Source organism: Mus caroli, unplaced genomic scaffold (assembly GCF_978045245.1).
Source record: "Mus caroli unplaced genomic scaffold, Mus_caroli_1 scaffold_3, whole genome shotgun sequence".
In the NCBI taxonomy this organism is placed as follows: domain Eukaryota; kingdom Metazoa; phylum Chordata; class Mammalia; order Rodentia; family Muridae; genus Mus; species Mus caroli.
In genome coordinates, this window is record NW_028227258.1 from 69,724,934 (window position 1) to 69,746,731 (window position 21,798).

At 38.8% G+C, this 21,798-nt stretch overlaps 2 protein-coding genes across 2 annotated transcripts; both read right to left on the bottom strand.

Moving 5' to 3' along the window:
- Window positions 1–213: 213 nt before the first annotated feature.
- Window positions 214–444, bottom strand: LOC110292034 (small proline-rich protein 2E). Its single transcript, XM_021159192.1, has one exon. It carries the CDS (start codon window positions 442–444, stop codon window positions 214–216), a length of 231 nt encoding a protein of 76 aa, XP_021014851.1.
- A 13,533-nt stretch (window positions 445–13,977) lies between these two features.
- Window positions 13,978–14,208, bottom strand: LOC110290598 (small proline-rich protein 2E-like). The gene has a single exon (XM_021157150.1). It carries the CDS (start codon window positions 14,206–14,208, stop codon window positions 13,978–13,980), a length of 231 nt encoding a protein of 76 aa, XP_021012809.1.
- Between the last annotated feature and the right edge of the window lie 7,590 nt (window positions 14,209–21,798).

Sequence of the window (21,798 nt, forward strand, 5' to 3'; positions counted from 1 at the left end):
ATCATTCTCTGCAGCCCCTTGACACCAAAAGCAGGACAACTTCAGGGAAACATCTTCCCTGTTAGGGGACATCACAGGAACATGGAGGGTGAAAGGTGGAGGAGATTCCTCTGCAATCATTCCAGGATTTGGAAGGAAGATGGAGGTGTTTCTTGGGAAGTACATGAGAAAGATTCTCTTCTTTTCCCCTTGTCCTGATGACTGCTGAAGACCTCACTTGCTCTTGGGTGGGCACTTCTGCTGGCAGGGTGGAGGAGTTTGCACAGGAGGGCATTTCTGCTGGTATGAGGGAGGGGGACATGGCTCAGGACAAGGCTCTGGGCACTTTGGAGGAGGACAAGGCTCTGGGCACTTTGGAGGAGGACAAGGCTCAGGGCACTTCTTGGGTGGGCACACAGGTGGAGGCTGGCAAGGCTGCTTGCACTGCTGCTGTTGGTAAGACATAATGCTGGAGTCTCAGGATCTGAAAGAGATGACATGAAAAGGATGATCAGTAGTGATCAATTCAGAGAAGATAGATGGAACTCTGGAGCCTCAAGTCTGTTTGTCTCTTTCAACATCAACATTATTTTCCAACTCCTATTTTAGAGTTGGTTGGCTTTTCCCTTTCCTGTCAGCATGTGTTGCAGTAGCCTTGGGAATGGCTACTGTGTTTCAGACCTTTTCTTTTCTTTCTTCCTTTCCTTTCTTTTCCTTTCCTTTCCTTTCCTTTCCTTTCCTTTCCTTTCCTTTCCTTTCCTTTCCTTTCCTTTCCTTTCCTTTCCTTTCCTTTCCTTTCCTTTCTTCTTTCTTTCCTTTCTTTCCTTTCTTTCTTTCTTTCTTTCTTTCTTTCTTTCTTTCTTTCTTTCTTTCTTTCTTTCTTTCTTTCTTTCTATTTTTTCCAGAGCTAGGCAAGCACTCTACCACTGAGCTAAATCCCTAACCCCCCCTTTTTTTGTTTTTTGTTTTTTCTTTTGTTTTTGTTTATCAAGACAGGGTTTCTCTGTGTAGCCCTGGCTGTCCTGGAACTCACTCTGTAGACCAGGCTGGCCTTGAACTCAGAAATCTGCTTGCCTCTGCCTCCTAAGTGCTGGGATTAAATGTGTGTGCCACCACTGCCCTCAGACCTTTTCTTAAGAGAAATTATTTTGTTCCAAAGAAACAAGTAATGCTGTTCACACAAGAAACACCTTCAAGACAGGCAGTCTCAAGTACTGATGCCCTGAAAAATCACAAAAAACAGTTTCTGTTCTCTTTATTACCTACATCATTCCAGCAGTTTGTCTGGGGCTGGAGAGTAAAGGACATCAGGGAAGTCTCAGGTTCTAATACCTACTAAGGTATATAGCCTTTCAAAGAACACCAAAAGATATACGTGAAAGAGAAATACCTGGTCTTCTACGAGCTATTGACTGTAAGGAAAAGTAACTTATCACTCTTGACTACTGTATTCACTGCTGATTTTCTCACTACTAGACAGGTACCATTCATCCCATGATCAAAACTGAACTCAAGACACATATTCCCTCAAATTTCAGTATAGCATATAGGAAGAAACATAAGACAGATCAACTCAAGTAAAGCTACTCACCAGGTTCTCCAAAGTGGTCTAGGCCTTGAGTATCAGGAGTCTGCAGTCTCACAGTCAAGGACCAATTTATAGGACAAGCTGGCCAGCCCAGTGGGAACAAATCTGACTGATAGTGGGCAGGGCCCAAAATTTCCAAACCAAAATGCAAATCTATGTATGACTGGCTGAACTGGGACTCTACAAAATGGGAAGTATCCTGTTCCTGGATATCATCACCGTTGAGACCTGTGACTCAGTGAACACTCACTGTTTTAAGTTTCAGTGAGATCTCACTGGTTGCCTATGTAATCTTTTGTGATTATACCAAGTGTTTTTTTTTTTCCTCTGTTATAATTCTCTTATGTCCTAAATTGTGTGTTTTATTTGTTCTACTTCAGTTTATTAATATTCTCTGGTTCACTGAGTCACTTATATTCCTGCTTTCTAAGTATAATTGACCTATAGACTAAAATAAAGAATTAAAGGTTTTAACTGTTGTTTTGGCTTCATATATGACAACCCTATGCCTGGAGTCAATTCATATGTACTTCCTGACAATGTTGATTTTTCTGAATTTTGGAAAATATTATATGCCCTTCTTAGCAGAGACTAATGGTCTTTGGTCTTATCATTACATTCTTCAATACTGCATGTCAAAGGACATAATTGAGGTATATATTTGAACTCACTAATGATGATAACCTCAAGACAGATTATCATGACAGTACCAGAGCTAAAATTGCACCTATCCTTAACATGTTCTTTGTTAGGTGGTTAACACACACACACACACACACACACACACAGGCACACACACACACACACACACACACACACACACAGAGGGGGGCTGAAGCAGAGTCAGACAAAGAGAAACAGAGACACATATTCAGAAAGACCATTAGCCTTACAGATTAACCAATCTCCCATGTAGCTACATGTATCACTTCCTGACTTTCTAAGGCTTTACTTAAATTATTGTCATATTAAAACTGACAAAATTAACTAAAAGTTTATTGTTTTGTAATTTTCAATTCATTTGCTAGATACTATTAGAAAAGGCCATCATTAATTATATAAAATTTTAAATCAATATTTCATAAATATTTATGGCTTTAAAAACATTGTTAAAAATATCTGAATTTTTATTCAATGCCATCAAAATTTTCAAACTATAATTAAATGTATTTCAGCCTGATAAATTATTTTCTAATATATTGCTAAAATAATACAAACTATACACAAAAATTAAAAGTTCCTTCTGGTTTCTAGTTCCTGCCCTAAATACAGTCCAAGTCCAAGTGTATCTACAGATGACCTAGGGGAAAAATATGATGAAAATGCATACCACATAACACTGTATGTGCACATAAAAGAAAGCAACTAATCTGTAATAACTATGAACAAAACTATGGCATGTTAACTGAAGTTATACAGGAAGAAGAGAATAAATACTGTGTGATTTCACTCATATTTCAGCTTTAAGAAGATGATCTCATGAGGTTTATAGGATGATGTTGGTTTCCATAAGAACAGTATGAGTGAGAGCAGGATAGGGAAAGTTTTCTGAAAGGGATCTAAGCTACAATCAATGCAAACATAAGTTCGATGATGTTTTTTATATTGTCAAATCTCTACATGACAGAATTGTGTTTTCACCATAAATGATGCTATGACAAGAACTTCATGTCTCTCAAGAAAGAAATCTAAGAAGACTTCAGAAAATGGAGAGATCTCCCATGTTCATGGATTGGTAGGGCTAGCATAATAAAAGTGACCATCTTACCACAAGCAATCTACAGATTCAATGCAATCCCCATCAAAAATTTCAACACAATTCTTCACAGACATGGAAAGGGAATTCTTAATTTCATGTGGAAAAACAAAAAACCCAGGATAATGAAAACAATTCTTAAAAATAAAGGAAATTTTGGGGAAAATCACAATTCCTGACGTCAAACAATGCTGCAAAGCAATAGTGATAAAAACAGTTTGGTATACAGAGACAGACAGGTTGATCAATTGAGTAGAATGGAAGATCTGAAAATAACATTGCACACCTGTAGATACATAATCTTTGACAAAGAAGCCAAGAATGTACAATGAACAAGATAAAGCATCTCCAATAAATGGTGCTGGTCTAACTGGCAGTTGGTATGTAGAAAAGTGAAAATAGATCCATATTTGTCACCTCGCACAAAGCTCAAGTCCAAGTGAATCAAGGACCTCAACATAAAGTCAGATACACTGAATTTAACAAAAGAGGAAATGGGAAAGAGCCTTGAACTCATGGGCATGGAGCTGGGGGTTGGGATTTCCTAAACAGAACCTAATGGCTCAGGCTCTAAGATCAAGAATTGATAAATGGGACCTTATAAAACTTAAATGCTTCTGTAAGGCAAAGGAAATAGTCAATAGGACAAATTGGCAACCTATAGATTGGGAAAAACTTCACTAACCCTACATCTGAAAGAGGGCTAATATTCAAAATACATAAAAAACTCAATTTGCTAACCTCCAAGAAACCAAACAACCCATTCAAAAACTGGGGTATAGAACTAAACAGAGAATTCCCAACAGAGGAGTCTTGAATGGCCGAGAAGCACTTAAAGAAATGTTCAAAGTCTTTAGTCATCAGGGAAATGCAAATCAAAACAACACTGAGATACCACCTTACACCAATCACAATGGCTAAGATCAAAAACTCAGGTGACAGAACATTCAGAGAAAGAGGAACACTCCTCCATTGCTGGTGGAACTGGTACAACTACTCTGGAAATCAGTCTGGCATATACTCAAAAGATGTCCCACCATGCCACAAGGTCACAGGTTCCACTATTTCAATAGTGGCCTTATTTGTGATATACAGAAGCTAGAAACAACCCAAATGTCCCACAATGGAAGAATGGATGCAGAAAATGTAGTTCATTTGCACAATAGAATACTATTCAACTATTAAGAACAAGGACACCATGAGTTTGGCAAGCAAATGAATGGGCACAAAAATATGGTCCTTAGTGAGGTATCTCAGACCCAAAAGAACATGCATGATGTGTACTCTCTAATAAATGGATATTAGCCAAAAAGAAAGCACCAAATATCCAGGATACAATCCACAGAACTTAAAAAGATTAACAAGCCATAGGGCCCAAGAGCATGCTTCAAGCCCACTAGGGAGGGAGAAGAAACCAGAGTGCAGGGACAGAGGAAACTGGGTGGGAGAGGGGAAGCTGGAGGGGCAAGGGAAAAGGGGAAAGGGGAAAATATCAGGTTTGGGGAGGGGTACCAGAAGTGAAGCCCCAAGGGCCAGCAGAAGAAAATGAAAATATAAAACCTCAGAAGGTGAGAGGTAGGTAAACCCAATAAAATATACCAGAAACCTGGGTGTTAAGAGAATCTCAAGACTTGAAGGGAGGAACCTTAGGTGAAATGTTCAACAGTGGAGAGAGGCAACTTGTAGACTTCACCTCCACTAGAATGACAGGGCATCAAGTGGGGGGATGGGGTTTCCATCTCACAGTCAAAAGCTGACTCAGAATCTTCTCTGTCTAAAAGAACTGCAGGGACCAAAACGGAAAAGAGATTGGAAAGGAGGTTCAGTGACTGGCCCAAATTGGGACCCATATCAAGGGGAGGCTCCAAGGCCTAACACTGTTACTGATGCTATGATGTACTTACAGACAGGAGCCTAGCATGGCTGCTCTCCCAATAAGGCCCAATAAGCAGCTGAGTCGGAAGCAGATACTTACACACAACCAATTGACGAAAGTCAGAAATCCCTGTGGTTGAATTAGGGAAAACCTGTAGGAAGCTAAGGAGGAGAGCGATCCTATTATAGGAAGACCAGCAGTCTCAACCAATTTGGGTCCCTAAGATCTCCCCAAAACAGAAGCATCAACCAAGCAGCATACACTAGTTGGTCCAAGGCCCCAAATACATACACAGCAAAGGACTGCCTGGTCTGGCCTCAGTGAGAAAAGACTCACCTAACCCTTGAGAGACTTGAGGTCCCAGGAAATGGGGAGACCTGGCAGGTTGTGCAGGGTTTGGGGGCACCCTCTTGGAGATGGAGGAGGAGGAATGGGATGAGGAACTGTTTGGAGGGTAGAACGGTAGAAAGATAATGACTGGATTGTAAAAGATTAAAGATTTTAAAACAAAGTTTCAGGTGTTTACTTTGATATTTTTAAAAGACACTTAACACACTGATGTACACAGATGGAAGTGAACTTGTGAAATGGAATCAGGATGGAATTGTGTTAGAAGCCTCCTCCCTGTCAATGAGCTTTCATAGTGTTAGAAGATGCTATGTAGGCTGAGTGAGAAAAGGCATCAATGGTTTTACCTAGCACTGTACCCCGGAAACTTTACCACCACCCTACCAGTCAAGATGTACCCACTTGGGCAAAAGTACCACGACTGTTGTGATACTAATCCAATCAGTTTATGATTAGCCTGCAACCCTTTCCATCATATATACACCATACTGTAAACACACTCAAAAGCCCATCATGGGAAAAGACATAGAACTGAAGGGAACTTACGTTCTTAAATCTCTTTCTAGATGAATTGGCACAGTATTAAGACAACTTCTAAATATACATTCTATTACTTCTTTCTATTCTGTTTTTGTGATAAAAAATACAATAACCCAAAGCAAACATTGAAGAGGACATGGTCATTTTTTTTCTTTCAGTTTTGGAAGGGATGTGGTCCCGACTGGTGGGGGAATACATGGTAGAAGGATGGTGAGTAGACCAGCCTAGGAAGCCAAGAAATCATATTTCATCAACACAGGAGGACAGGAAATTGGAACAGACTAAAAATCTCAACCTTCATATTGGAATACAGTATATTTTTAATGATATGTGCAGTCATTGCCTAGAAAGATTTTTACGTAAAATGAACTGTTCCTGGGTTTATTTGTAGTTTGTTTACATATTTGAGTTTGCAATGTAATGTCATCATTTATCCCTTTCCTTTCTTCTATCCAGTCCCTCCTATCTGCCCCTTCTTGCTCCTTTTCAAATCAATGGCCTTCTTTTTTCATTAATTTTTGTTACATGAATGTATGTATATGTATATACATTTATAGTACTAAATATATCCTATACAGTATGTATAATACACTGAACATTTGTTATTGGAGAGCCAACTGTTGTGCTCTTCCCCAGGTAAGAGTATTTCTACCACTCTCAGTGTTTTTTGTCTCTTATAGTTCTCATTGTCTTTCTCCCATCTGCTCTAGTATGTTTATTGCTGTTGAAGATACCATGCAAGCCTCCAAAGGAAGAAAACAACCAACAATCCTAACCAGAAAAGACTCTATTGAACCAAAACAAGAGTATGGCCCAATAAACCCAAGAGTGCAGTAGTGAAAAGCATACTTTTACAGTAACCAGCAAGTCTTGTTTGAATTGGACATAAGATGGGTACATCTCCAATATATTAGGAAGTTTGCTGTGAGACATTTTCTCCTAGTAATTTTAGAAGCTACACACAGGAAGTTTCACCAACATGAGTGCATAAACATGAGCCGGGACAGATTCAGGCTGAGTTTTCATATGCTTGTTGAATATATACATCCAAGGACCCTTTTATAAGACTGCTTTGGATAAGCAGGTCCATGAATTTCCTAAACAGAATGCCAATTATATATAAATGGCTAAGCCTATAGTCTACAAAGATGGGATATCATCACTGTTCTTAGACATCTTCTCTGCAGAAGAGTTCTGAGTCAGAGACTCTTCCTTTTCATCCATTTTCAGTAACTATTACCAGCTATAAAAATTGAAGAATCTTCTAACTTTTTTTATAAAATTATTTCCTCTTTGACTACCACATTATTTTCTCTTCTTCATCTTCCCTGGAATTAAAACTATGAGTTTGTCGGTTCCTCAGAAAATTAAACATAGTACTACTGGAGGATCCAGCAATACCACTCTTGAGCATATATCCAGGAGATGCTCCAACATGTAATAAGGACACATACTCCACTATGTTCAGAGCAGCCTTATTTATAATAGCCAGAAGCTGGAAAGTACCCAGATGTTCCTCAACAGAGGAATGAAGACAGAAAATGTGGTAATTTACACAATGGAGTACTAGGCAACTATTAAAAACAATGAATTTATGGCAAATGGATGGATCTGGAGGATATCATCCTGAGTTAGGTAACCCAGTCACAAAAGAATACACATGATATGTACTCACTGTTAAGTGGATATTAACCTAGAAGCTCAGAATACCCAAGATACAATTTGCAAACCACATGGAACATAAGAAAAAGGAAGACCAAAGTGTGGATACTTCAATCCTTCTTAGAAGGGAGAACAAGACACCCATGGAAGGAGTTACAGAGACAAAGTGTGAAGCAGAGACGGAAGGAATGACTATCCAGAGACTACCCCACCTGGGAATTCATCCCATATAGAACTACCAAACCCAGACACTATTGTGGATGACAAGAACTTGCTGATAGGAGCCTGATATAGCTGTCTCCTGAGAAGCTCTGCCAGTGCCTGACAAACACAGAAGTGGATGCTCACAGCCATCCATTGGACAGGGCACAGGATTCTCACTGAAGGAGCTAGAGAGAGTATCCAGGGAGCTGAAGGGGTTTGCAGCTCCCTAGAAGGAACAACAATATGAACTAACCAATATCCCCAGAGATCCCTGGAACTAACTCACCAACCAAAGGAAACACATGGTGGGACTCATGGCTCTAGCTGTATATGTAGCAGAGGATGGTCTGTTTGGTCATCAATGGGAGGAGAGGTCCTTGGTCCTGTGAAGGTTCTCTTCTCCAGTATAGGGAAATGCTAGGGCCAGGAAGCAGGAGTGGGTGGGTTGGTGAACAGGGGGAGGGGGGAGAGTATAAGTGGGTTTTGGAGCAGAAACCAGGAAAGGGGATAACATTTGAAATGTAAATAAAGAAAATATCAAATAAAAAAGTACAACTATCTAATTTAGGTTTTTGTCACTTTGGAGCACACTGAATTATTTACTTATATTATTGAATTTCTTTTACAGTCTCTCAGTATACTACTAGAAGGAAAAAGCTAGAAGAAACATCATGTGTCTGCCTTCCATAACAGGTAGGGTTGTTAGTAAGTAATCTGCTTAACTAGTTTGAGTGTGCCATTTTCTGCAATCCTTTCCTTCATTAACAGAATCACAGTCTTCACCTGTGTGCTCTGCACTGAAGATACTGCCATCTTATCAACGAGAACAGTGCTGCCAACCCCATGTGTGACTCTGCTTTCAGAGTGTCTCCCAGGTGCCTCAGCAAATATTCTTACTCTCCTCAGGTAAGTGCCTTGTATTTTGTTGTTGCTAGTGCTTGTCTTGACAAAGCAATTATGAAAACTTCCTGGAACATTAATATATAGTTGGAGAAGAAAGATTAAAATGAGGAAGGTGAAACAAACCCTTCAATTAGTTCCAGCTCTGTTCTGAGAAGCACCCAGACATTGAATCAGGATCAGTGAAGCATGTGAGGTTCCTATGACTGTAAATGCTTCTGAGAGTAAGGAAGAATTTAGCTGAGAATGCCATTGTCCTTGTCCCTAAAGGGAAAGAGTCATCAGTTCTGCATCCGGGGCCAGGTGCTGAGTAATTTATGACCTTGGATTGCTCAAAAAAGCTAGTACACATACCACAGAGCCAGGTCTATATTTGCATATCACACCTATAGGATCTTCCTTAGACAAATATCTAGTGCCTGTTATGCCAAATTTCAAAATTACCAAGTAATCACAGTATTGTGATTATGGTGTCATATAACAAAATGTTAGTTACATCTGAAGTTCTATTGAGTATAGCCCACATAGAAAAGTTTGAAGGGATTAAGGACAATATTAAAAAAGGAAGACTTACACTGGGATAAGAGATGTGAGGGCAGCATAGATCAGGGGATATGGAGAGAGATTACAAAACTGAATGTCTTTTGAAAAGGGTACATGGACTCCTGCCTCCAATCTTGAAACAGCATACTGCTCCATACCCCAGTTCTTCACCTGCCTCCCTGGAGGCTTGCCCCAGTCCAGTACATCCAGGTGAGACATCCATGCTTTAATGTTCCCATATGCTGTGACCCCAGAAAGGCCAACAGCGGTGAGCTCTGTTCTGTCCTATTAGAGCTCCATCTGCCTTCTGGTCCACACCTCCACCTGCAATAGAGAATCTGTACCCCTCACTACAGTCCACAGCTCTGCTTGCATTTTGAGAGGCCTGCAGCTATCTGGGACAACCAGGCTTAGTACTCTCAGGGACTACCAGGTCAACCAATACCAAAGACACCCAGATGGAGAAAGGCAAGTACAAAAACATAGTCAACAAATGCTAGTGTAATATGGCACCACCAGAACCCAGCTCTACTATTGCAGCAAGCTGTGGATATGCTAACACACCTGAAGAATAAGACTCTGACTGTAAACCTCATTTTGGGAAGATGATAGAGGCCTTTAAAGAGGATATAAATAAATCCCTTAAAGAGATACAGGAAGACATAATGAAACAGGTAAAAGCCCTTAAGGAAGAAACTAGTAAGTCCCTTAAAGAAATACAGTAAAATACAACCAACAGTTAAAGAACATTAATAAAATGGTCCAAGATCTAAAAATGGAAATAGAAGCACTAAAGAGTAGACAAATGGAAGCAACCCTGGAGATAGAAATCCTAGGAAAAAATGCAAGCATCACCAACATAATACAAGCTTAGAAGATACCATAGCAGAAATTAATACATCAGTTAAAGAAAATGACAAACATAAAAGGTTTCTAAATCAAAACATCCAGGAAATTTGGGACACTATGAAAAGATCAAACTTAAGAATAATAGTAATAGAAGAGGATGAAGATTCCCAGTTCAAAAGATCAGAAAGTATCTTCGACAAAATCATAGAAGAAAACTTCTATGAAACTAAAGAAAGAGATGGCTATAAACATGTAAGAAGTTTGCAGAACACAAATAGATTGGACCAGAAAAGATGATCCTCCTGCCTTATAATAATCAAAACTCTTCTATAAGAGTCCCCAGGCTCCATCCACTGTTTGGCTGTGGGTATCTACATCTGTCTGAGTCTGCTGCTGGGCGGAGCCTCTTAGAGGACAGCCATACTAGACTCCTGTCTGCAAGACTCATAGAGTATCATTAATAGTGTCAGAGATTGGTGCCTGCCAGTGGGATAGGTCTCAAGTTTGGCCAGTTATTGGATGGCCATGCCCTTAGTCTCTACTGCATCCCTTGTGCATGATTTTTTTTGCAGACAGAATAAATTTTGGACTTGTAGGTGAGTTGGTGTCTCTATCACTCCACTGGGTTTCCTGCCTGGTACAGGGGGTGGCCTCTTCAGGTTCCATATCCCCAAAGTCATGAGTCATAGCAAAGGTCACCTCCATTGATTCGTGGGCACCTTCCTTTCCCAGTTCTCTGTATTGTTCTGGTTTTCTAAGGATTTTTATGAATCAAATGACAAACCTGAGCATCAAATTTAAATATTTTTGAGTTTTCATTTAACTTTATATTTTACTACAGTATATTCTATTCCATTAAGAAAACAGTGCATTAAGTATCAGGATTACACAATAACATTTACAAGAAATAAGAACAAGAAACAGGAGGTTCTACATAGACCCTAGATTTTTTGGCTAAAACCACTTCATCTGAAAATTACTACATTTAATAATACTTTATTTGATTTGGGTGAGATAGTTTGGTTACTTTTATTTTAATTTTTGAAAATAGTTTCCATGCAATATAATCTGATTATGGTTCTGAATCCTCAATTTATCCCAGATGTTCTATACCTTTCCACCCCAGGCATCTACAAAGTAAACAAAAAGGTAACAAAATGAGGTAAAAAACAAACAACTGAATAGCACTAAAGAAATGACCAGAAAAACAAAGACCTAAAGAAAAACTACAGGAAACACATACAAATACAGAGACACACATGTTGAGTAAATACATATATCTCATTAAAAATATAAAACAAATACAAATTCGTAAACATAATATATAAGCAAAGGGCCTATAGTTTAACAAAAGAAAAAAAATCCCAAAATTCTTTTGACTTCTATTTGTGTAGGACATCTACAGCTGGCCATGGGTCCTGGACTTAAACAGTTTGTATACCCATTAAGAGGTCTTGTGGGGTGGGGAGTGGTTGGAAACATCCTCATGGAGATAGGGTGACCCCATTATACCCAGACCTGTCCAGGTCCTGTGCATACTGCCAGAGTCTCTGCAAGTTTATATATTTACCAGTCCTGCTGTGCTTAGAAGGATAACGATTTCAACATCCACATGAGTTTAAATGCTGTGATAGTGGAGTAGATATAAAACATCAAATAAAAATACAGTACAGTAAACCAAATTGGAAACCTAGAGGTGTGCTTGCACTGCTCCTAAAGATGTGATTGACCAGCCCGTGCCTGGGGGAACAGAAAACAAACTTCCACTAGTAGGTTACACTAAAAAGCTGCACTTTGGGTAAGTGTATACCTTGATAAAGAGCAGATTTTTCAATTCAATACTATATGTTTGTCTCAAGCAGGGGCATAGGCAAGTGGATGGCTTCTTCTTATGTTGATATTATGATTTCTTTCTGTTGACAAGACTCCTGGCACTCACCACATACTATTTCAGAAAGATATACTGGAATTTCACTAAAGAACCAATGGAGAAACAAACAGAACTTCATTGTTTTAGTCATTCTCATGAAAACTTTCACTCAATATTACTTTTTGGAAAGCTATCTTGAAGAATATGACTGTGCTTTGAGGGAATGAATGAACAAAGACTCCTAAAAATCATAGAGACTCACACCTGTCCTCAAGTAACGTGTAGTTGAAGAGATAATCCTGATGGTTGCAGAGAAAATGTCCTTTAAACTTCATTTACTACAAGATAACAACCATTAGTTCCATTTGCATTTTCATTTCAGTCTATAAAAGGACTTAGTTGTCACTTGAAATACTTTAAGTGACTTGTGTTTTCAGTACATAAATATAAATGCTGCCTATCTTCAGTACTGACAATTTAATTAATTGTCAATAATAAATTAATTATGGAACCACCAATTTGTCTGCCTTTGCAATCAGATGAACTCTTAAAGTACCTGCAGCAGTGAGGCATGATGAGAAGATGATTCCTAAACTTTATGGACTGTGAAAGGAAGCTGATAGGAGAGTTAGAGAAACAAAAACCAGTAAGACACCAGAATCATTATACCTGTTGAAGAATGAGTACCATCCACATAATAGCAAGACCTGGCAGAAGAGTGGGCAAAAATGAACACAAATTGTCAGACTGTGAGAAAGTAGATTAACCCAACACATAAGGATATCAGCATGTATTCTTCCAAACAAATAACACTAAAGCAAAACCATTATATATTCATATTATATGAACCCCATCACCGCTTAGGTTCATATACACAAAGTCCAAGAGAGTATGCAATAGACTTGCTTTCATAGCCATCTATATTTTAGTACTACTCCTAATATTCAAGGTAAATAATCAACCTAGCTGCCTACCAGTGAATGAATGGTTTAAGAAAATGTGGCATGTATATGTACTAGAGTAATAGTCAGTAATGAGGAACAATGATATGTTGATTTTAAAAATGTGAATGAACTGCATTTTGACATGTTAAGAAACATAAGAACATTGTAAAATATAAGGTTAGCATAGTTGTTTAAATTAAAGAAGAAGAAGACATAACTATGATAAATGATGTAGATATGTAACTATTAGGTCAGAGGAAGGGGCCAATGTAGAGCAAAATATATGGAGGAGTTAGGAGAATGTAGACATATGTCCCAAGTGGCACATGCATATTAGAGTATCAGATATTCTTTTAAAGTTAGCGTGTACTAAAGGAGACATTTAGTTGTACAGAATGAAAAAATAATGTGTCTCATAAGAAAACCAACAAACACTATGTAATATTTGATATGATCCAATATCAGTCATACCTTGATTGCAGGAGAGTTACCTTGGGATCAATGAATAAAAATAAAGGAACATAAGCATATTAGGAAGACAATAAAGGTTTTAGAAAAAGGGACACATGAATACCATTAATCAGATTGTGCTTTATTCAGGAAATGAAACCACAGTGACAACACAAACAAGATGACTGACAGTTTTGAAAAACATCTTCTAAGTGCACAGAATAGACAGCAGTTGCTCTACCCTCTAAGCATCTGGGACATGGAACCACTGAGGACAGATCATTCTCAGCAGCCCCTTGACAGCAAACGCAGGACAACTTCAGGGAAATGCCTTCCCTGTAAGCCACAAGGAGGGTGATATATGTAGAAGATTCCTCTGCATGCATGACAGACTTTGAAGGGAAGACGGAGGTGTTGCTATGGAAGTACTTGAGATGGATTCCCTTCTCCTGAATTCTTCTGAAGCCCTCACTTGCTCTTGGGGGGGCACTTCTGCTGGCATGGTGGAGGAGGTTGCACCGGAGGGCATTTCTGCTGGCATGAGGGAGGAGGACAGGGAACAGGACAAGGCTCTGGGCACTTTGGAGGAGAACAAGGCTCAGGGCACTTTTGGGGAGGACAAGGCTCTGGGCACTTGGTGGGTGGGCACACAGGAGGAGGTTGGCAGGGCTGCTTGCATTGCTGCTGGTGGTAAGACATAGTGCTGGAGCCTCAGGATCTGAAAACAATTTCATGATAGTGTTAGGGGGTAATTAATCCAGAGAAGATTGATTGAAACTTAGAACATCAACCCCCTTCCACAGGGCAGAATCATTATTCCTTAACTCTTATTTTAGGACTTCCTGGCTTTTCCATTTCCTGTCAGTAATCTCCTAAAGTAGCCTTGATAAATCTTTTGTTTCATGAATTTTTTTTTCAGGAGAATTAGTTTGTTTCAGTGAAAACAAAAATGATGAATTCACAAAGAATCACCATTAAGACAGGCAGCCACAAGTATTAGTGACCTGAAAACTCACAAAACCAGTTTCTATCCTCCTCATTGCTTGTATCATCCCAACAAATTGTCTGGAGTTGGACAATAAAAGACAGATCATGAATCTCAGGCTCTAATACCTGCTAAGGTATAAGGACTTTCAAACAACACCAAAATATGCATAAAAAAGAGAAATAAACTCTGTTAAACCACCTATCAAATAAAAGGAAAAGCCACTTATCACAGGGGTCTATTGTATCCATTGCTAAACTTTTCACTACTAGGTATGTGCCTTTCATCTCATAATAAAAACTGAACTCATGACACTTATTCCCAAAAACTCACTACAGCACTTGGAATAAACATAAAGACAGACCAAATCAAGAAACGGCACTCACCAGGTTCACCAAACTAGACCAGGATTTCAGTACCAGGAGTCTGCAATTGTGCAGCCAAGGATCCCTTTATAGGATTGGCAGGCCAGCACAGTGTGAGCAGAACTGACTGAGAATTTCCCAATCAAAATGCAAATCGGTGCATGACTAGCTGGACTGGGACCCTACAGATGGGAAATACCCTCTTTCTGGACTTCATCACTACTGAGTGTAGTGACTCAGTGGGTGTTCCACATTTCAGTTTCTGTAAGATCTCACTGGTTTCCTAAGTTCTTTTATTGTTGTTGTTGAAGTCAATGTTTCTTTTGTTGTTTTGTTTTGTTGTAATTCTGTTGTGTCCTAACTCATGCATTCTATTTGTTCTGCTTCAGGTTATTCATATTCATTGATGCACTGGCCCATTTATATTCCTGTTTTGTAGGTATAATTTGTCTACAGAATGAAATAAGAAAGTATTAAAGGAGCCGGGCGTGGTGGCACACGCCTTTAATCCCAGCACTCGGGAGGCAGAGGCAGGCGGATTTCTGAGTTCGAGGCCAGCCTGGTCTACAAAGTGATTTCCAGGACAGCCAGGGCTACACAGAGAAACCCTGTCTCGAAAAACCAAAAAAAAAAAAAAAAAAAAAAAAAGTATTAAATGGATTTTTAGCTGTGATTTTGACTTCTTCTTTTACAACCATGTGTGGAAATCAGGTGATATCTCCTGCCTATTATTTACTATGCTTTTTGTGAATTATGGGAAATAGTATACACCCTTCATAGAAAAGGCTAATGACCTTGGTTGTTATCTTGACCCTCTTCATGACTGTGAAAGAGGAAAATTACTGAACTTTTCAACTCGGAGTCCTACCCCTCCCATCTAGAGGTTGTTCCCGGAACACACCTGAACTTTTTACCTCAGAGTACATTCTTGAACTCTTCACCCCAGAGTCCGACCCCCTCCCAAGTGAGAACGGTTCCAGGAGCATTTCTGAGATAAGGGTCTCCTGGAGCGAACTCAGTCCAACCCCTCCCAACTAAAGACTATGCCAAGAACATTTTTGAGATAGGGGCCTCCTGGTACTACCCCAGAATGTTCCAATAGATCGAGTACATTGCCAAAATATAGGACACGACCCCTTGGTGACGTAAAACTTGTACTTTTCCCCTTACCCTTCTCCTATAAAAGCCTGTGACAAGTCTGGGCCAATTGCCGAATCTCCTCTGCACCTTGCTGGCTGCATGAGTTTCGACCCCAGATATCTGGTATATGTGCTTTTTATGTGCTTTCTTGTCATTGCTGTATTAAATCTTACTCTCTATACATCTTAAGTTCGGTCTCAGTGTCTTCTTGGGTGCGCGGCTGTCCCGAGGCTTGAGTAAGTGCCTCCCTTTGGGAGTTTTGGAGTCTTTCAACTGCATGTCAAATGACATAATATATATTCTGACTCACCTTTGAAGATTGGTTTATCATGACTGTTCATCATGATAATAGAGGAACTAATATTGCACCTGCCCTAACGATATCCTTAAGTGGTTAGTATATGAAGACACACAGTCATTCAGAGTTCACTTCTCTGAAGAGCTGTTGAGATCACCTGTGTCACACAATAACATTCATTTTTCCTTGCTTGAGCTTCCAAAAGATCCAGTACACTGAATCCCTCACATGTAATTGACACATGCGCGTGCATGGACACACACACACACACACACACACACACACATCTGTGCTCACAAAGACCCACAGGGAGTGAGAGAGTGAGGGAGGGCAGGGGCAGAGACAGACAGAAAGTCAGACATAGAGACACATACACAGAAAGACCATCAGTCTTTAGTCACCAGGTAGCTACATATATCATTTTCCACTTTCAAAGACTTTACTAAAAAATCACTTTCATCTTAAAACTGACAGTATGAATTAAAACCTTATTGCTTTTGTAAGTTTTGATTGATGTATTCTATACTATTAAAGGCCATTTTGGATGACACAAATTTTTTAATCAATATCAGATAATTATATGGTTTTTAAAGACATAATTGAAAATATCTGAATTTTTATTTAAATTCATCAAAATATTCAATTAGTAATTAAATATATTTTAGCATTATAACAATTTTATTTTCTAGAGTATTTTTAAATGGATAGAAATTATACACAACAATTTTCTAAAAAGTTGCTTCTGGTTTCTAGTTTCTGTCCTAAATACTCTCCTTGTCATAGTCCATCAACAGATGACTTGGTTAAGAAATCATATAAATAGGTACCCCTATGGTTGAATTAGGGAAAGACAGAAAGAAGCTGAGGAGAAGGGCAACCCTGCAGGAAGACCAGTAGTCTCAATTAAACTGGACCCCTGAGATCTCTCAAACACTGGGCCACAAAAACAGGCAGCATAACCAGCTGATATGGCCCCCAACACATATACAGCAGAGGACTGCCAGGTCTGTGTTCAATGAGAAATGATGCACCTAACACTCAAGAGACTGGAGGCCCCAGGGAATTTAGAGGTCAATAGGTTGGGGGATAGGGGGTTGGGATGGGCATATCCTCATGGAGACAGGGGGTAGGGAGGATGTATGGGATGTGGAAGAGTTGGAGGTTGGGCCAGGGTGGGGGGATAAAATCTGGAGTGCAAAAAAATAAATAATTAAAAAGAAAAAAAACTAAATTGTAATATAAATTATTATCTATGCCTTCTGTCATTGTTTGATATGTGAATTCTCAGCTATTACTTCAGTGGTCTGTCACCTGCTACTTCTGCTCTGCAATCATGAATTCAAACACTCTGGAAGCATAAGCCCCAAATAAATTCTTTCCCCTACAAATGAATAGAATAGAATAGAATAGAATAGAATAGAATAGAATAGAATAGATCTCTTAATATTGTGTGGCAAATGAAAGAAACTAATCTGTAATGACTATAGACAAAAAAATGGAATATTATTGAATTTAGCTAGGAAGAAGAAATCAAATACTATTTGATTTCAATTATATTTCATCTATAGGAAGTTGATCTCACAAAGATTTATACAATGATGAAACCATGGGAACATTATGGGTGAGAGAAGGATGTGAAAAGTTTTCTGAACTAAGCTTCAATCAATTCAAGCATCAGTTCAATGAAGTATTCTATATTTTAAAATATCTACCCAATATAATTTTGTTTTCACCATAAAAGATGATAAATGTTCCAGGTATGAAATATTAATCTGAATCATTGTACCCCTCATTATATATACTATATTGAAATACATTAAAAATGTAAAAGAAATCTCCAATTAAAAGTAATTTGATACTATAAGAGACCCTTATCACAATGACAGACACAGATAGAAGTTGTAAAACCCATGGGGATTGAGCAATTTCCTTGTAAATGATTATAAAATCAAAAAATATATAAAACTAAAAGCTCATAGTATTGAAACTATCAGAACACAGGATTTAAAGCAAAGGCAGTTATATTTATATGTATGGATGCCTACAACATCCAATATGGGATTAATATCAAAAATTACCAAAGAAAGACAGACACACACATATACAGAAAGAGAGAGATAAAGAGGGAGAGAGAAAGGGAGAGGGAGAGGGAGAGGGAGAGGGAGAGGGAGAGGGAGAGGGAGAGGGAGAGGGAGAGGGAGAGGGAGAGGGAGAGGGAGAGGGAGAGGGAGAGGGAGAGGGAGAGGGAGAGGGAGAGGGAGAGGGAGAGGGAGAGGGAGAGAGTTATGTTTGAACAAATGTTCCAGTGGTTAAAAACACTTAACTTCTCTTAAGGGACTGAAGATAACTACATAATATGCACATCTACCAAATAACATCTGCCTGTACCTCCATCCCCAGAGCATCTGATACCCTCTTCTGAGACCTCAAACATTGCCTAAACCCACACACAGACACATATAGAGACACATAATTAATGGAATAAAGTGGAGATGACTCCAGTGAGAGATGTAGTAGGGAGGACAATACAGAAGAGAAGAAAAGACAAGGGACAAATAATGTTAAAGTGGTTTGCTGAAGCCCCAACAAATCACATTATTTTGTATTAATATAAAATTTATTAAATTTAATTTATCATACAATAAGAACATAGAACTCACACGATTCAGCTGGTGTGGCACTGAACATCTCTTCCTTGAAGTCTACATTTCATGGTTCTAGAAAATATTATATATTCTGCCAAGTCCCATATACCTGGACCACCTAGGAACACAAAAATCACAAGCATGGAAATACATGCATAAATATATCCTAAGTGGAATTCATATGTTGAGGACAATCAATAACAGTCTAATTTAATGAATTTCCCACTCAGGAGAAATGGATACATAGCTGATCCTAAATCTTAGCCAGTACCTGTGGCTTATGGGGTAATTTTTGTAAGGAAAACAGAGTGTGGAAATCTCAGGCACAGTGGATATATACACACCCCAACTTCTGCATCTGTAACTCAGAAAACATTTTTGGCAAGAACCAGAATATTGGAGAGGGGGTGTACAACTGTCTCTAGTGGAAATGGATGCATACACAAGCTCTGAACAACAGCAGTATCAAAGACATATTAAAGAAACAAAAATCACACATGGTTCTACCTTTAGACAAACAAGTATGGGAAAGTAATGACTCTAGCAAAAGGGCATTGGTCCCTTCTTTGGATGGGTTGACTGTCCTGTTGGTTGTTCATTGTAGAATGGTCAGCCTTAAAACTAGTGGACTCAGCAATTTGTATTTATATATTTTTATGCACATGTGTGCAGCACAAAATAACAGTAAGAAAAGGAGGCTAGCAACTTGAGTGTGGGGAACACATGGTAAGTGTTCAGGGGAACCTTGTCAGAGAGACTGGAAGGAATAAAGATGGTGCTAAAGTTATGTAAGTTTTTTTTTCAATTAAAAGCATAATTTAAAATTTAAAATATAATTTATAAATAAAATCAAAGCAAAGAAGTGGCAGCATACAACTTTTTTTAATTGGGCAACATTAATTTGTAAAATGAACATCTCATTATGTAAAATTTAATAAACAACTGAAAGACATAATGGAGTATAGCGTGGGAACGAGTTATTACAACAGGCTAATTTACTTAAGAAATATTTTTAAAGATTTTTTTTAATTTATTTTTTAATTATGTGTATGGGTAGCTTTATTTTTGTTTTTTGTTATTGTTTTGGTTTGTTTGCTTTTCTGAGATCAGTTCATCTGTAATTTTTCTATTAATTAATGTATTTATTCACTTTATATCCATATTGCTGCCTCCCTCCTGGCAGTTCACCCATGACAATCTGTACTCTTTAGCCCTTTTCTCTGAGAGGATAGAGGCCACTTGGGTCTCCTTCCACCCTGGCACATCAAGTTTCTGCAATGATAGGTATAGCACAAACCTTTAATGCCATCATTTGAGCAGAGACAGGTGGATCCTGAGTTTAAGGCCAGCCTTGTCTACAGAACAAGTTCAAGAACAGCCAGTACTAAAGAGAAAATTCTGTCTAAAAAAAAATTCAGACACAAATTCTGTCTAAAAAAAAACCCTAAATAAATACTGAACAATTAATAAATAAATTAATCCCCCCCCCAAAAAAAGTAGCTACAAACATGAACCAAGATTTTCCAAAGGAAAAAGTATTAATGTCTGACAAGCACTTTTTTTTTTAAGAAAACACTTTGGAGTCTGGGTCCTTTATTTCTTTTTTATTAGGCCATGAATTCATATGGAATGGGCTCCAACAGCTCAGGCTCTTTTCTGTTGGTCCTCACAAAGTGTGCTTCTATAGGTGGTGCAGGTTGGCACTTCAACTGTACCCAGGTGCCCTTCTCTTTGGCTTCTCTTTCTTCTACTCAGGACACAGCAGTGCCTGCATCCTTTACAATAATCAGAAAGTATTGAATTGGACACAAGATCCTGTCACCAAGAGGGAAACAATACCTTGAACCTGAAACCAGACAAGTATCCAAGACAGGTGAAATCCTGGATATTGGAAATGCACCTACACACCACTTTACTAAATATGTAAACCAATCAGGTTCTGATGAGACCTACTATATGACTCTGCTGATGCCAGCAGGCAATTAAATCCAGAGATGATGGGTCCTGGCAAACCCGGGTACTGATGGAACCCAACAAAAGTAACTAAGTGTGGATGGCACCTACTATTATCTACTTCTGATGGCAGCAAATTCTTAAAGCCAAAGCTGATGGCTCCTGGTGTAACCTGGGCACTGATGGTACCCAATAACAGCCTTTGCTGATGGCAGTTGACAATATCAACTTCAATTTCTTCACTCGTAGTAACTGCACACTCCCTCGCCAAGAGGTTTGCAAGACCCAATTGAGATCCAGTTGAGAGCCCTATCTTTGTCAACTTACCTTCTTCAAAGTCCAAGGAAAAAAAAAGCCTGTTCCAATGCACCAATTTAGATGCCTGCAGCCTCCTGGCCTGGAGCAGGTAGAAATGAGATACAGAGTAGGACTCTGGTGTGGCTTTAAAGATTGAGGGTCTCCAGATGTTCTAGCTCTTAAACTATACTGAAAAACCAGTACAGAAAGAACTTACTCATTCTGGATGAAAAATGAGTTCCTTCTTTATTATATAGAGAAAGGAAAAGCTTCTACCCTTTCATTAATAAATGAATTTAACCAAAGTCTGTAGGAAGAAGGCTTTGTTCTCATTAGGAACATTTAGCATGCTTTGCTATAAAGAAAAGCCATGTTCTATACCATGGTAAGGAAAAGCCTGCCCACTCCTTCTGCTGCATTCTCCTAATATTACTCTCTCCTCCTGCTCTGATGTCACAATACTGCCCTTACTCTCGATGCCTTTTCTCCCAATGCTGTGCCTTTACTTTTAAGTTCTTCTTGAGTTCAGTTGTGTCAAAAAGTTCTCTTCAGCTCAGTTCTGTCTCTTTTCTTTGTTGTCAGCACTTATACATCTTTCAGAATACA

Bases quoted from the DNA above. Each gene is read 5' to 3' on its own strand.
- LOC110290598 (XM_021157150.1), bottom strand. From the start codon at position 14,208: ATGTCTTACCACCAGCAGCAATGCAAGCAGCCCTGCCAACCTCCTCCT.
- LOC110292034 (XM_021159192.1), bottom strand. From the start codon at position 444: ATGTCTTACCAACAGCAGCAGTGCAAGCAGCCTTGCCAGCCTCCACCT.